This window comes from Mandrillus leucophaeus, unplaced genomic scaffold (assembly GCF_000951045.1).
Source record: "Mandrillus leucophaeus isolate KB7577 unplaced genomic scaffold, Mleu.le_1.0 Scaffold655, whole genome shotgun sequence".
In the NCBI taxonomy this organism is placed as follows: domain Eukaryota; kingdom Metazoa; phylum Chordata; class Mammalia; order Primates; family Cercopithecidae; genus Mandrillus; species Mandrillus leucophaeus.
In genome coordinates this window covers 125,919-142,670 of record NW_012107086.1, presented here as the reverse complement: position 1 = coordinate 142,670, position 16,752 = coordinate 125,919, and the positions used below count along the sequence as shown (strand labels likewise).

Sequence of the window (16,752 nt, the reverse complement as noted above, 5' to 3'; positions counted from 1 at the left end):
TTTTTATTCTGCATTCTAGAAGTTTCCCTTAATGTTATTATAACCCTCCTGCATTTTTATTTTGGCTGTCATTCATAAATTTAATTTACAAGCACTTTCTTTTATTCTCTGGTTGTTCTTTCAAATAAAATCCTCTTTTTTTCCATGGGTATAATTCTTTCTTTGAGGCTATTACTTCTAGGGCTTTAAAAAATATTTCTAAGCTGAGCACGGTGACTCATGCCTGTAATCCCAGCACTTTGAGAGGATGAGGGGGGCATATCACTTGAGGCCAGGAGTTCAAGACCAGCCTGAGCAAGATGGCAAAATCCCACCTCTACTAAAAATACAAAAGTTGGCTGGGCGTGGTGGCATGATCCTATAGTCCCAACTACTCAGGAGGCTGAGGCAGGAGAATTGCTTGAGCCCAGCGGTTGAGGCTACAGTGAGCTGAGATCATACCACTACATTTCCAGCCTGGGCGACAGCAGAACCTTGTCTTAAAAAAAAAAAAAAAAATGCTAGGCATGGTGGCTCACACCTGTAATCCCAGCATTTTGGGAGGCCGAGGCAGGTGAATCACAAGGTCAGGAGTTCGAGACCAGCCTGGCCAACATGGTGAAACCCCCGTCTCTACTGAAAATACAAAAAAATTAGCTGGGCCTGGTGGTGGGCACCTGTAATCCCAGCTACTTGGGAGACTGAGACAGCAGAATCGCTTGAACCTGGGAGGCAGAGGTTGCAGTGAGCCAAGATTGCGCCACTGCACTCCAGCCCGGGTGACAGTGCGAGACTCTGCCTCAAAAAAAAAAAAAAAAAAAAAAAAAAGAAAAGAAAGAAAAAAACATTGCCTTTTACTCTCTCAGTCTGTTTCTTGAGTTCCTTCTTTCTACTTGTTTGTTTTAACCCCTCTCTCTATATTGCAGGCTTTCTCTGTCTGCTAATCCTTGGCCCTTTGTTCATTTTTAAACATGAGACACCCTTACATGGATATATTACATATGGAAAATAAAAATAAAAAACATGAGACATACGGAAGCTAACAGGAAGCTCTGTGGCTGCAAGGCCTGACTAGCAAGACTTACTGCGGGGTGACAGACAAGCCAGCTTTCTCTTGGGGGAGGTGGGAAAATGCCAGTACTCGAGGCCTTTGCTCTAGACTAGAGCCATCCAGAGTCCCCCACTCCTGCTTAAGAGGTACGAGGTTGGCTAGCAGGAGTCGGAGAGCATGGGCGGGTGGAGACCAGTCTCTCCACATATGTTCAGATTGGGGCGTGAACATGAAAGAACAGCCTTTCTCTGTCCCCAGTCGAGACCAAAACACATGTACTACTGTTTTGTATCTTTTTGTTGTTGTTGTTTTTATTTTTGTGAGATGGAGCCTCACTCTGTCGCCCAGGCTGGAGTGCAGTGGTGCGATCTCAGCTCATTGCAACCTCCACCTCCCAGGTTCAAGTGACTCTCCTGCCTCAGCCTCCCGAGCAGCTGGGACTACAAGCACCCGCCACCACGCCTGGCTAATTTTTGTGTTTTTAGTGGAGATGTGGTTTCACCATGTTGGCCACACTGGTCCCAAACTTCTGACCTCAAGTGATCCGCCTGCCTCAGCCTCCCAAAGTTCTGGGATTACAGGCGTGAGCCACCGCGTCCAGCCTATATCTGTTTTTAATTATAGTAGGAACTTCCCCCATATCATTATTTGAGAACCTCATATTGCACATTGAAACAGAGCTTTGCTTTATTTAGCATCAGCTTTTTCCCCGTTGTTCAACATTTATGTTGTTTCCCTATCACTTCTCTGCCCCCAAAATAACTGTTTCAAGAGAATATTTACTTTGTGTGCTCTTCTCCATGCAGGTTACGTTCAGTATGCTGGAAATTTACAATGAACAGGTAATAGAGATGTTTCTGACATGCAAATCTGGGCGACTCTGCAGCTCAGCAAACCTGTGGGACTCAGGGTCACCTGTCCTGCCCGTAAACTCTGGCCTGGCCTCAACTCCCCAGCCCCACCTACCTCTCCAACTTCATCAACGTCCCCTTCTCTTCACGCATGGAACTGTTCCTCCTTTCCAGAGCATGTTCTCCTTTCTCGCATCTATCCTTTCTCTGCCTGGAGCACCGATTCTCCCTTCTCTGTCCTTAAAGAAGCCACTAAACTTGAAGATCCAGCTCAAGGTCAGCACCTTGCTCTGAGGCAGGTAGCTTTAGCCGGCATGACACTGTACAGGGACTGGCAAACTTTACCCGCCAAGGGCCAGGTAGTCAATAGTTCAGGCTTTGGGGGCCACGCTGTCCCTGCTGCAGGCACTCAACTCTGCTGTCATAGTTCAACAGAAGCCGTAGACGAGACGGGAGAAGGCGCAACTGTCTGTGTCTCAATGAAACTTTACTTATAGACACAAAATTTGAATATTACATCATTTTCATATGTCACAAAATAGTACTTTTGTTTCAGCCATTTAAAAACGTGATAAACACTCAGAGCTCAAGGGTCAAAAGCAGGCAGTGGGCTGAATGCGGCTCACAGGTTGTGGTTCCCCAGCTCCTGGAGAGTCGGAAGAGGATGGTTTCAAAGCCCAGCTCTCCTGTTTACTAGCTGTGTGACTTTGGAAACTCATCTTATCTCAGAGCTCAGTTTACATTTTCATAAGGAAAATTTAAAATAAGACACTACATCTGAAGATGTACTAAATTTTTAAATGTCTAACACAGTGCCTATCCAAAGCTAGATCTTCAGCATTTTTTTCATTCTACCCTTTCCCCTTGCACTTATTACACTGTACTGTAAAATTTTATTTACATAGTTGTGATTTCCAAATAATCACATACTTTTTCATCCACAGGACTTATGCAATATTTAGTCTAGAATCGGTGCTTCCTAGATGCTTGCTGAATGGATACATTGACAAATGTACCTATAATTGTAGGTTTCTTATGATCAGAGGCCATATGCTAGTAGTTTTAGTGGAACCCCAGAAACTACCCAAACCCTGGACCTTACTCCCTTTACTACTGGCTTCTTATGGGGAAGAATGTGGGGAGGAGGACAACTTACCATGGTTCCCCTACTGACAGCCACTCATGATGATCATCTCTCTGGAATTCTGTTCCTTATCTCTAAGTAAGAGAATCAGGGCCGGGCAGCCGGGCGCGGTGGCTCACGCCTGTAATCCCAGCACTTTGGGAGGCCGAGACGGGCGGATCACGAGGTCAGGAGATCGAGACCATCCTGGCTAACACGGCAAAACCCTGTCTCTATTAAAAAATACCAAAAATTAGCCGGGTGTGGTGGCGGGCACCTGTAGTCCCAGGAGGCTACTCAGGAGGCTGAGGCAGGAGAATGGCGTGAATCTGGGAGGCGGAGCTCGTAGTGAGCCAAGATTGCGCCACTGTACTCCAGCCTGGATGACAGAGCAAGACTCCGTCTCAAAAAAACAACAACAACAAAAGCAGAGAATTGGGCATCCTAAGTTTCACTCTTGTCCGTGTGAAGAGACCACCAAACAGGCTTTGTGTGGGCAACACGGCTGTTTATTTCACCTGGGTGCAGGCGGGCTGAGTCCGAAAAGAGTCAGTGAAGGGAGATAAGGGTGGGGCTGTTTTATAGGATTGGGGTGGGTAGTGGAAAATTACAGTTAAAGGGGGTTGTTCTCTGGCTGGCAGGAGGGGGAGTCACAAGGTACTCAGTGGGGGAGCTTTTGAGCCAGGATGAGCCAGGAGAAGGAATTTCACAAGGTAATGTCACCAGTTGAGGCAGGAACAGGCCATTTTCACTGCTTTTGTGGTTCTTCAGTTACTTCAGGCCATCTGGAGGTATACGTGCAGGTCACAGGGGATATGATGGCGTAGCTTGGGCTCAGAGGCCTGACACTAACATCCTTTTCAAGCCTCGTTTTTCTGTCAGTTCTTTCAGCAGCCAATTAAATAAGATCTGTTAAATATCCTTAATGTTTTAGACAGAATGCTAGACTCTGAGGATGAATAAAACCTAAGACGTGATTCCCGCCCTGGAGCAGCTTAGTGGAGGACGCAACACTCACTGCAGCAAGTAACACGATGCTATGTGTGCACACGAGCGGCACCCGGCGGAGGCTTGGAAGCCGGGGTGGAGCTAATACCACCACGGCTGTTCCCTGCCGTCCGCAGAGGAGTGAGGCTGGGCCTTGAAAGAGGGTTATGAGTTTGGCGAGGCAGAGAAGTGAGGGTGCAAGGTGCAGATAGAAATAGCGGCACTTCCGGCAGCAGGATGGGTATTTTAAATCCATTAACACATGAAAGTTAGCATTTACGGGGCGGGCAAGTACCCTGTGTGGCGGGAGTGGGTATGAGGCTGCTGAGGGTAGGGGGAGCATCCGGGGATGAAGCCAAAGATTGTTGCCAAGAAGGAAAGTCCTTCAATGAGCAGTCAACGGAGAACCAAGCAAGGCTTCCAAACGGGGCAGTAAAATATCAGATCGGGGTTTCAGGTGTTTCTCCAGCGGCAGAGTGAAGCCGGGCTTGAAGGAGTGCCAGACAGAGCAGAGCAGGAGTTAGGAGGCTCTCGATGGCCCAGGTCAGGGACAAGGTTGTGGCGATCTTTTTATCTCTTTCTTTCCTTTTTGAAACAAGGTCTCTGCCTGTTGCCCAGGCTGGAGTACAGTGGCACGATCATAACCCACCGTAACCTTCAACTCCTGCGCTCGAGTGATCCTCCTACCTCAGCCTCCAAGTAGCTGGAGCTACAGGCGCACACTACCATGCCCAGCTAATTAAAAAAAAAATAGGCCGGGCGCGGTGGCTCAAGCCTGTAATCCCAGCACTTCGGGAGGCCGAGGCGGGTGCATCACGAGGTCAGGAGATCGAGACCATCCTGGCTAACACGGTGAAACCCCGTCTCTACTAAAAATACAAAAAACTAGCCGGGCGAGGTGGCGGGTGCCTGTAGTCCCAGCTACTCGGAGGCTGAGGCAGGAGAATGGCGTGAACCTGGGAGGCGGAGCTTGCAGTGAGCCGAGATCGCGCCACTGCACTCCAGCCTGGGAGACTGGGAGAGACTCCGTCTAAAAAAAAAAAAAATAATAATAATAATAATAATAATAATAATTGTGGAGACAGGGTGTCACTATGTTGCCCAGGCTGGTCTCGAACTCCTGGCCTCAGGTAATCTTCCTGCCTCGGCCTCCCAAAGGATTACAGGCAGGAGCCACCGCACCCGGCCCATCGTCACTCTTGATCTCCAGGTATAACTTGAGGGTCCTGCTGCCAGCATCTGTCCCTGTCAGTCCCTGTACTTCTATTCCATCCAGATACACTTACTCGCCGTTTTTCTAATAAGCCTGATTCAGTCATGTCTTCAGTCTGATATGCCACTTCCTATCGTTTCTATCACGGGGGAAATTACAGAAAGGCTTCCTAGCTAAGGCAGAAGTTGTCCCCATTTTGATGTTTTATCTCCGGCACCTTATGTCTGTCATCCTAATTTTGCTTCCCCCAAACTTCAATCTGCCATCTTGCCTGGACTCTAGGACTTAAAGCCACAGACGCTCGAGCTCGGGGAGAGCTTAGAGATCATTTAATCTGTCCTTCTAGAAGAAGAACACTGGTAATGTCAGAGACTTTCCAAAGGTCTCACATGTTGGAGGCAGAACCAGGACTAAGATGCCAGGTCTGATTCTCAGTCTGGGTCTCTCTGCACCACGTAACACAGGCTGCTCCGGCTCGACTGGGACACAGCATGACTCTGCTTTGCCTTCTTAGTAGTGGCTTTGAGAGTAAGGGGACATGGGAATTTCCCTAAGGCCCTGGTGTAAGCATCATCACACAAACCTCCCATAATAAAATCCAAAGAATTACTCAGATTTTCTGGTTTGGTTAGGCTGTTGCAAATACTGGGGTTTTGTTTGTTTGTTTTTTTGAGATGGAGTCTCTTCTGTCACCCAGGCTGGAGTGCAGTGGTGTGTTCTCAGCTCACTGCAATCTCTGCCTCCCGGGTTCAAGTGATTCTCCTGCCGCAGCCTCCTGAGTAGCTGGGACTATAGGTGCCCGCCAACATGCCCGGCTAATTTGTTTTGTATTTTTAGTAGAGATGAGGTTTCACCATGTTGGCCAGACCGGTCTTGAACTCCTGACCTCTAACGATCCACCAGCCTCAGCCTCCCAAAGTGCTGGGATTATAGGCGTGAGCCACCGCGCCCGGCCACAAATACTGTTGAGACTGAGTTTCCCTTGGAAGTAGAGGTCTCAGGCTAGTGGTATTTGTTGTGCCATGACTTAACCCAGGCAGAACGTGTCTTCTGCGCATATTAGGTACTTTGAACATTACTAACTTCCAATTACTTTTATTATTTATCACTGTTCTTAGTAAAGTAAGACTTCATTACTTTGTAATACAGAATTTAGAAAGAGGCTATGGTGGTTTATTTTTATATTATCTGCGAAGGAGTTGCTAATGAAATAGAGTTAATGAGATTGCCAGGAGAATATTTGTGTTAATAAGAGAACAATGTGTTCAAGTGCAAAAACTTCAGAAGCACCTATTTATAGACAGACCGCTGTGGACACCTACTCACACACCTCATCATGCTGCAAAGGCAGCTTCCCCGGCCCCCGGAGCAGTGAACTAAGTGTCAGGTGTGAGCCCAGCTCCAGTTGCACTGTGCATGCAATGCTCATCGCGCGTGCTCTGTGTCAGGAACTGTGAGGATCCACTGATAAAAAGACACCCACCCTTAGGGAACTCAGTCTGGTTGGAGTGGTCTAGGTATATACCTGACAACAATAAAACTATATTTATAAAAGAAATTTTTTTTTTAACTTAAAAAGAAAAGCCGGCCAGGCACGGTGGCTCACGCCTGTAATCCCAGCACTTTGGGAGGCGGAGGCAGGCAGATCACCTGAGGTCAGGAGTTTGATACTAGCCTGGCCCACATGGTAAAACCCTGTCTCTACTAAAAATACAAGAAGTAGCCAGGCATGATGGCGCATGCCTATAACCTGAGCTACTTGCGAGGCTGAGGCAGGAGAATCGCTTGAACCCGGGAGGCGGAGGTTGCGGTGAGCTGAGATCACGCCATTGCACTCCAGCCTGGGCAACCAAAGCAAAACTCTGTCTCCAGTGGAAGCTTGCTTCTGACTTCACTAATTACGGCAGTCTTCCTATCCTTTTGCTTGCAATTTCCCTATTTCTTACTTTGCTAAATTATGAAATACCTACAGAAATTTATCCATTCATCCAATAACTATTATTGAGCATCTATATAGGCAGAGATGCAGAAGTGAAGTAAACAACAACCCCTGCCTTCCTGAAGTTTACATTATTTGTTCTATTTTCTATAGATAAGAGATTTACTGTCCAGAACCAAAAAACCTGGTGGGCTCAGAGTAAGGGAAGATCAACAGCTGGGCTTATACGTGGAAGGCCTGAAGTTGGTGCCCTGTCAGAACTATGCCCAAATTGAAAGGCTGATGGAACAAGGAACAAAAATAAGGACCACGGTTTCGACCAACATGAATGCCAGCAGCAGCCGGTCCCACCTGGTCATCACCATCCAGTTCAAGCAGGTGAGAGCCGAGTGGACACCGCTGTCCCCATCTCCAGAAAACGCCGCTCTGGGAGGAAGGCTGCCCCTGCGGAAGGCTCCCCCTGGTGGGATCTCCACACAAGGCTGCTCTGCGGAAGGCTCCCCCTGGCATAATGGGTTGGTGGGTATTATAGGATCCTGCAGATTTGACCTATGGATGAAGGTGGCTCTTCCAACCACAGCATATAGAGCCAGAAACAGGAAAAGGGGACATGTGTGCCCTTTTCCTGCCTCCCTCCCACCTCAATGGTCACACCCCACCCAGCCTAAGTGAGCCTATCAGAGCCCCAAAGGGCCCCATAGGACTAAGAGCTGTTTTCCCTCAAGTACATTCCAGGGCTTGGAGAAATAAGCTTTGACCCCAATTTGATCAAGGAGCAAATTGTGAAGGTATGAGAGTGTCTCCATGGTTTATCCTGGAGAACTGCATCAGCAACACATCTGTTCATTACCACCGTGAGACCAGCATTCAGACCCACAAGCCTGAGGACTGCCAGGTACTGAAGTACCCTTTCCATGCGTGGATGCATCAAGTTTTTTTGTTTTTTTGTTTTTTGAAACGGAGTTTTGCTCTTGTTGCCCAGGCTGGAGTGCAATGGCATGATCTCGGCTCACTGCAACCTCCGCCTCCCAGGCTCAAGCGATTCTCCTGCCACAGCCTCCTGAGTAGCTGGGATCACTGGCGTGCACCATCATGCCTGGCTAATTTTGTATTTTTAGTAGAGACGGGGTTTCTCCATGTTGGTCAGGCTGGTCTTGAACTCCCGACCTCAGGTGACCTGCCCACCTTGGCCTCCCAAAGTGCTGGGATTACAGGCATGAGCCACCGCGCCCGGCCGCACCCAGTAAGTTCTTAGGAACCAAGCAGTGCATGTAGCATTCCACTAACTAGAATCTTAGATCAACTAGAGCCCACTTTGATCCTCCACACCGGTACCTCGGTGGACATCAGAGAGTGATCTCTACAGTGCCACCAGTTTGATCTAGAAATGGCTATTCACAAATCCTGGGTCAATGTTACATGTAGCTATGATCCTACCACCTCTGTCCCCTAAGTCTTAGTACCAGTAATAGAACAGTAATCCATGAAAAGAATCTCGTTCTATGCAGGAATAAGGGGAAAGCACGGGACTGTGTTCAAGTCTGGACACCTCTGTTCACCAGCTCTAAGCCTTTGGGAAATAACCTCTGAGCCTCAGTTTCCTCTTCTGTAAGATGAGACGAGATACTCTCCTTGCAGTAATGTCAGGAAGCTTGAATAAGATACTGCATTTGAAGGAACTTTGTAAACTTTTAAGTACTATTCACTTGATTTCACAATGTTAGTAAAATTCACCAACTTTATATATGGTTTGCCCTGATATTTTTTTAACTTGGTATTTTAGGGGCAAGTGAAGAAATTAGCTAGGAAAAAAGGAGTGAAGAGAGTTAGCACCGTACTCTGTATATTGGGATCAGTAGTGATATTAACACCTGATATTGTGTGCCAGGCATGTGCTACAACCATCACCTCTATGATCTTTAACCCTCATAACATCTCAGGAATGTGTTCCTATCACTGGTTTGCCACTGTGAAAGTTGAAACTCTGAAAAGATAAGTCGTTTGCACAAAGTCACGGAGGCTGCAAAGGAATCTGTAGGATCCTGAAGTACATGTTCTTTCCACATGACCACACAGTCCTGAAGAGCTACTTATTTTGCATATTTCACAGTGATTTCTATTAAGAATTTATTGATCATAGAAATAATGGAGCACTAATCGGTATCTAGCGTTTTACTGGAAAGGAGATTTACAGAATGGGAAGAGGAGACTGAGATATTTTATTGTAAAATGTTATTGTAGGGAATGGCATTTTATGTTGCGGATTTTGTTTTTTCAGTCTGAAATACAATGAAAACAACCATTTAAGGCCAGGCGCGGTGGCTCACGCCTGTAATTCCAGCACTTTGGGAGGTTGAGGTGGGTGGATCGCTTGAGGTCAAGAGTTTGAGACCGGCCTGTACAATATGGTGAAACCCCATCTCTACTAAGGATACGAAAATTAGCCAGCTGTGGTGGCAGGTGCCTGTAGTCTCAGCTACTCAGGAGGCTGAGGCAGGAGAATCACTTGAACCTGGGAGGTGGAGGTTGCAGTGAGCCAAGATCATGCCACTGCACTTCAGCCTGGGAGTCTGGGAGACAGAGCAAGACTGTTTCAAAAAAAAAAAAAAAAGACCACTTTACATGTCAAGGGGAGTGCCCGCCCATGCAGCCTGCCACCTCCCTAATATTGTGGCATGACCTGTGATGCTTTTCTCCAGGTTTTCCTAGAAAGAGACCTCACCAAACAATCCAGCATTAATTTGGTGGACCTTGCAGGAAGTGAGAGGCAGAAATCTTCAGGATCTGAAGGAGACAGACTGAGGGAAGGATCACGCGTTAAGTTTAACCAATTTGGGAAATGTTATCAGGTAAATCATCAGTGGACCGGTATTTGTGTTATAAAAACGACCTCAGGTATGAAAAACTGGATTAATGATAACCCTTGGTGCATGATCCGCTGGTGTCACTGGCTCATGCCTGGGTGGCCTCCATATTTTATTTTAAACCAATTACTTTATTTTTAAATAGAGTAACACTGATACAACTGCCATCCAACCCAAGAATTGTTGGTGTTCCTCTCCTATGCTCCCCTTGGAGGTAACCATCATCTTGAATTTTATGTTCTCTCCCCGCTCAGCTCTCTCCTTCCTAGTTTTATCACATGTGAATATTATTGTTTAGTAACTCTCATTTCTGAACTTTATAAAAAGGGTGAAATTCCATTTTGTCTTCTGGAACTTTAAAAACTTTTCTCATTAAGGTATAAACTACAGTAAAGTACACAAATCCTACGCGTTCAGCACATAAGTTTTTATAGATGTATATACCTCCGTCATTATCATCCAGATCAGAGTATAACACATTTCCAAAACCCACACAGCTCTTCATACTCCCTCCCGGTTGACACTCCCACCAGAAGAAATGGACCTTTGTCATTGTGGATTAGATTTGCCTAATTGTAGTGATTTTCGTATAAATGCAATCATTTTTATGAGGTCACCGGCTTAACCATCTGGCTTCTTTCACCAAGGATTGCGTCTATGATATTAATCAAAGTTGTTTCATGTATCAGTTATTATTTTCATTGTTATACAATATATCAATGTGTGAATGTCTCATAATTTACTTATCCATTCTCCAATTGAGGGGCATTTAGCTTATTTCCAGGTTTGGGCTGTTATAAAGTTGCTGTGAATGTTTTTATACGTGTATTTTGGGGAAAATAGTCACTCATTTCTCTTGGGCATGTAGGCAGGAGTAGGACTGCGAGGACTTGCTTTTAGACTCAACGGTATTAACAGTATCTATCCACATGATGCTGTACCTAGAGTGAGTTTTCCATTCTTTCACTGAACATTGTCTATGAGATTCTTCCACGTTGTTGCGTGGAGCAATCGTTGTTTTTCATTGTTGCATAGGATTCCGCTGTGGGAATATGCCACAATTTATTCATTCCCTGACTGGCATTTTGATTGTCCCCAGTTTGTTTTTTGCTATTATAAGTAGTGCTATTATGAGCATTCCTGTGCAAATCATTGGGTATTAACACCGTCATGCATCGCTTAACAATGGGGATATCGGCCGGACAAGGTGGCTCACGCCTGTAATCCCAGCACTTTGGGAGGCCAAGGCAGGCGGATCACCTGAGGTCAGGAGTTCAAGATCAGCCTGACCAACAGGTAGAAACCCTGTCTCTGCTAAAAATACAAAATTAGCTGGGCATGGTGGTACATGCCTATAATCCCAGCTACTCGGGAGGCTGAGGCAGGAGAATCACTTGAACCGGGGAGGTGGAGGTTGCAGTGAGCCGAGATGGCACCATTGTACTCCAGCCTGGGTGACAAGAGTGAAACACAGTGTCAAAACAAAACAAAACAAAAAAACGCAACAACAACAAAAAAACAATGGCAGTATGGAGGCCAGCGTGGGTGGATCACTTGAGCCAAGGAAGTTGAGACCACCATGGGTAACGTGGCAAAACCTCATCTCAAAAAATTTTTTTAAATTAGCCAGACGTGGTGGTGCCTGCCTGTAATCCCAGTTACTCAGGAGGCTGAGGTGGGCGATCACCTGAGTCCAGGAGGCAGAGGCTGCAGTGAGCTCTGATTATGCCACTGCACTCCAGGCTGGGTGACACAGTGAGGCCCTGGCTCAAAACAAACAAAACTAACAAAAATCCAGTGGGGATATGTTCTCAGAAATGCATCAGTAGGCGATTTTGTTGTGTAGACATCAGAGAGTGTACTTACACAAACCTCGATGGCGACGGCGTTGCCTGCAGAGCACCAGGCTCTTTGTTATAAAAGATTGCTCCCAGCTGTGCTTATACCGCAGTACAGCATGTAACTGGGCTGAATATCGTAGGCAACTGTAACATAACAGTAAGTACTTGTATATCTAAACATAGAAAAGATACAGTAAAAATATGGTGGTTTCATCACTGCTGTGTGTACAGTCTGTGGTTGACCACCACATGGTTATGGGATGTGTGACTGTATTAAAGTTTGCATATAGACAAATAACTAAAATTGTTGGGTTCTAAGGTATATGAATACCCAATTTTGAAAGATGTTAACAGACTTTTCCAAAATAGTTGGACCAATTTAATTCCCAGCAGCAATGTATTAGATATCGGATTGATCTACATCTTTTCTAAGACTTGGTATTATCAGATTTCTTTATATTTACCAATTAAGTTGGTGCAAATAAATCTTACTATGGTCTTGATGTTCCTGGTTACTAATGAGTTTAAGCATCTTGATATGCTTCTTAGCAATGTACTTCCTTTTGCAATGCCTGTTACTTTTTTTTTCCTATCATTCTCTTGAGTTATTGCCTTTGTATTGACTTGTAGGCATTCTTTACAGATTTATTATTCTTTTCTCAGGTAAATGTATTAAAAGTATCTCTCCCAGTTAGCTTGTCTTTCCACTTTAAGGTGTTTGTTGATGAGCAGAAGTTATGGTTATGGTTTACGTTTTGCATTTGTTTCCTGTTTAAGAAAATTAGAAGGCCGGGCCCGGTGGCTCATGCCTGTAATCCCAGCACTTTGGGAGGCTGAGGCGGGCGGATCACGAGGTCAAGAGATCGAGACCATCCTGGCTAACACGGTGAAACCCCGTCTCTACTAAAAATATAAAAAAAATTATCCGGGCGAGGTGGCGGGTGCCTGTAGTCCCAGCTACTCGGGAGGCTGAGGCAGGAGAATGGTGTAAACTCGGGACGCAGAGCTTGCAGTGAGCCGAGATCCGGCCACTGCACTCCAGCCTGGGCGACAGAGCGAGACTCTCTCAAAAAAAAAAAGAAAAAGAAAATTAGAGTTAGAAAGGTAACTACCTGTATTACATTTAAGTTCCTATCCATCCTGAGTTGATTTCTGTGTATGATGTAAGGTAGGCATGCTTTTCATCCTTTTTCCTTATAGATTACCAATCTTTCCAGTTCCATGTGTTGAGTAGTCCCTCCTTCTCCCAATGATCGTCTATGCTACCTCTGTCATATCAAAGTTCGATATATGCTTTTCACTTTTTTTTTTTTTTTTGAGACAGAGTCTTGCTCTGTCACCCAGACTGGAGTGCAATGGTGCGAACTCCACTCACTACAACCTCTGCCTTCCAAGCTCAAGCGACATTCCTGCCTCAGCCTTCTGAGTAGCTGGGATTACAGCATTCACCACCATGCCCAGCTAATTTTTGTAGCTTTTGTAGAGATGGGGTTTCACCATGTTGCCTAGGTTGGTCTCGAACTCCTGAGCTCAAGTGATTCTCCCTCCTCGGCCTGCCAAAGTGCTGGGATTACAGGTGTGAGCCACTGTGCCCGGCCAATGTAGACCTAACTCTGTTTCTTGGCTCTTAAATCTGTGGTCAAAGTCTAAATGTAATAAATCCTCCTGGATAATACAAGAATCTTCATCCTACATGTGATGGTTACATATTTTTTCTTTGTTATGTATTTCAATTCTTCCTTCACCCCAGAAGACGTTGTCACTATTTTACACAGTGTTCATTCACTTTATCTTTTAAAAATGTATTTATTCTTATACCTCAGAGCTGCTCTCTCAGGTCAGTTTCCTTCTGGTTGAAGTGTGTTATTTAGGGTTTCCCCTAGTGATGATCTGCTGGTGGCAGTCTGTTTTTGTTAGGTTGAAATATCTTTATTTTTACCTCATTCTTTTATTTTTTTTGAGACAGGGTCTCACTCTGTCACCCAAGCTGGAGTGCAGTGGCACAATCACAGCTCACTCCAGCCTCCACACCCCCAGGCTCAAGCAATCCTCCCACCTCAGCCTCCCAGGTAGTTGGAACCACAGGCATGTTCTACCACATCCAGATAATTTTTGTATTTTTTTGTAGAGACAGGGTTTCTCCACAGTGCCCAGGCTGGTCTCGAACTCCTAAGCTCAAGCTACGCTCACACCTTGGTCTCCCAGAGTGCTGGGATTACAAATGTGAGCCACTGCACCCAGCCACCTCATTCTTAAAAAGACATTTGTGCTGGGTATGGAATTTTAGGTGGGTAGTATTTTCTTTCTGCACAGAAAGCATTCTCCTATTGTCAACCGGTTATCTAACTGCTTTTTCTTGAAGACAATCTGTCTTTTCTCCCCTAGCTGCTTTTAAGCTTTTCTCTCTATTTTTGGTGTTCTCCAGCTTCACTATGTTGTTGCATCTGAGTGTAAACCTATTTCTTTTCCTCCTCTTTGGAATCCCTTGGGGCCCTCATGACTTTATGGAGTAGTGATTTTTTTTTTTTTTTTTTTTTTGAGACAGAGTCTGCCCAGGCTGGAATGCAATGGCACAATCTTGGCTCACTGCAACCTCCGCCTCCTGGGTTCAAAGGATTCTCCTGCCTCAGCCTCCTGAGTAGCTGGGACTATCGGTGTGCACCACCACACCCAGCTAATTTTTTTGTATTTTTAGTAGAGATGGGGTTTCACCATGTGGGCCAGGCTGGTCTCGAACTCCTGACCTCGTGATCTGCCCACTTTGGCCTCCCAAAGTGCTGGGATTACAGATGTGAGCCACAGCATCCAGTCAGAGTAGTGATTTTCATCAGTTCTGGGAAATCCTCAGCCACTATCTCTCACCTATCACCTCCCTTTTTTTTTTTTTGAGACGGAGTTTTGCTCTTGTCGCCTATGCTGGAGTGCAGTGGCGTGATCTCAGCTCACTGCAACCTCCACCTCCCTGGTTCAAGCAATTCTCCACCCTTAGCCTCTGGAGTAGCTGGGATTACAGGCACCTGCCACCGCAGCCGGCTATTTTCTGTATTTTTAGTAGAGATGGGGTTTCACCATGTTGGCCAGGCTGGTCTCGAACTCCTGACCTACGGTGATCCGCCCGCCTCGGCCTCCCAAAGTGTTGAGATTACAGGCGTGAGCCACCGCGCCTGGCCTTAAGTGGTTCTTTTCATTGTATTTCAGACTGAAAAAACGTGAAGTCTGCAACATAAAATGCCATTCCCTACAATGATGTTTTACAATAAAATATCTGTCTCCTCTTCCAGCTTTATCTCCCATTTCTTCCTCGCTTCTAGGACTTCAGTTAGACTACTTGGGGGATCTAACTCTGTCCTCTGTGGCTCCTAAACTCCCTCTCTTGTTTCTCATCTGTGTCACTGGGCTGCAATCGGAATAATTTATTCAGAACTATTCAGTTCACTAATTCCAACTAGGCGGTGTCTAATTTGCTGTTAAACTTGTCCATCATGTTTTTAATTATTATATTTCTTCCTTCCTAAAAAAAATCATTTTGTTTCTTTTCCAAATCTGCTAGATGAATTTTATAGGTTTCCATTTGTGGTTATAATTTTTTTCTTTTTCTTTTTACTTTTTTTTTTTTTTTTTTTTTTGAGACAATCTGTTACCCAGGCAGTGGTGCAATCTCTGCTCACCTCCACCTCCACCTCCTGGTTTCAAGCAGTTCTCCTGCCTCAGCCTTCCGACTAGCTGGGATTACAGGTGCCCCCAACACACCTGGCTAATGTTTGTATTTTTAATATAGACAGGGTTTCGCGTGTTGGCCAGGCTGGTCTTGAACTCCTGACCACAAGTGATCTGCCCACCTCGGCCTCCCAAAGTACTGGGATTACAGGATTATAGGCTGAGCCACCGTGCCCGGCCGGTTTGTGGTTATAATTTCTCACACGCGGGATCTCCCTGCATGCTTCCCCACTCTCTTCAGTGCCGACACTGCTTTCTTTGTGGCCACTGGAGCTGGGCAGGTGCTTCTCATTCACTCCTATCCTGAGGCTATAGTCAGATGAGGTCCTAACTTTATGGGATCTTAAGGCAGCATGAGAGAGGCAAGAAAAGGCCCTAAAACTACCCCCCACACCTATCTGCACACTGCCAGGCCTGGCACCTCCTTCCTTGAACTGCAGCTCCTCCTCTGCACACAAACTTACAGTAACCTGCAGGCTCTTCAGGTTTTCCTCGCAGCTTTGGGTGGTTTGTTCCTCAGACCTGGGCTTCCTCCTCTAGGTTATGGCTTCTCCAGGGCTGATTTTGGAGGAGTCAGGCCGGTGTTTAGCTAGATTACTCCAGCACTGACGACAGAAGGCATCTCCACTATTGGATATAGTCATCAGGCTTATGGGGCCAAAGAGGGGATTTGAGAGCTGTGTCCGACGTATCCCAAAGGAAGGCGGATTTCTTCTTGAGGCCTTCTTTTTCTCTGTCTTGCATTTCTTTTTCTTCCAGTGCTCTGGCTGATGCAGCCGTGGGGAAGAAGGTCTTGCACGTTCCATAGAGATTCTGTTTTGACCAAACCGCTCCAGTCAGCTCTGGGCGGGAAGAGCAGAACCGCTCTGGTAAAATACCTTTCTTACAACGTTTTACACTGATTCTGCTATTGTAGTTGTTATTGTTGTTGCTGTTGGGATTAAAATTATTCCCAACACACCTGTAATATAATATAGTACTTCGTATTGACCTAGCCTAGCAATTTTTTTTAATTTTTTTTTGTTTTTGTTTTTGTTTTTTTTTGAGACGGAGTCTCGCTCTGTCGCCCAGACTGGAGTGCAGTGGTACGATCTCGGCTCACTGCAAGCTCCGCCTCCCGGGTTCCCGCCATTCTCCTGCCTCAGCCTCCCAAGTAGCTGGGACTACAGGTGCCCGCCACCGCGCCC

The 16,752-nt window shown here is 45.9% G+C and overlaps 1 protein-coding gene across 1 annotated transcript in view; it reads left to right on the top strand.

The window, feature by feature from the left end:
• The window catches only part of KIF28P, a 79,569-nt gene that overhangs the window by 32,695 nt on the left and 30,122 nt on the right, over positions 1-16,752 (top strand). The window contains 6 exon segments of the mRNA XM_012001235.1: positions 1,837-1,872; positions 7,297-7,521; positions 9,843-9,958; positions 9,960-9,992; positions 16,325-16,369; positions 16,371-16,434. Coding sequence (XP_011856625.1) covers positions 1,837-1,872; positions 7,297-7,521; positions 9,843-9,958; positions 9,960-9,992; positions 16,325-16,369; positions 16,371-16,434 — 519 coding nt within the window.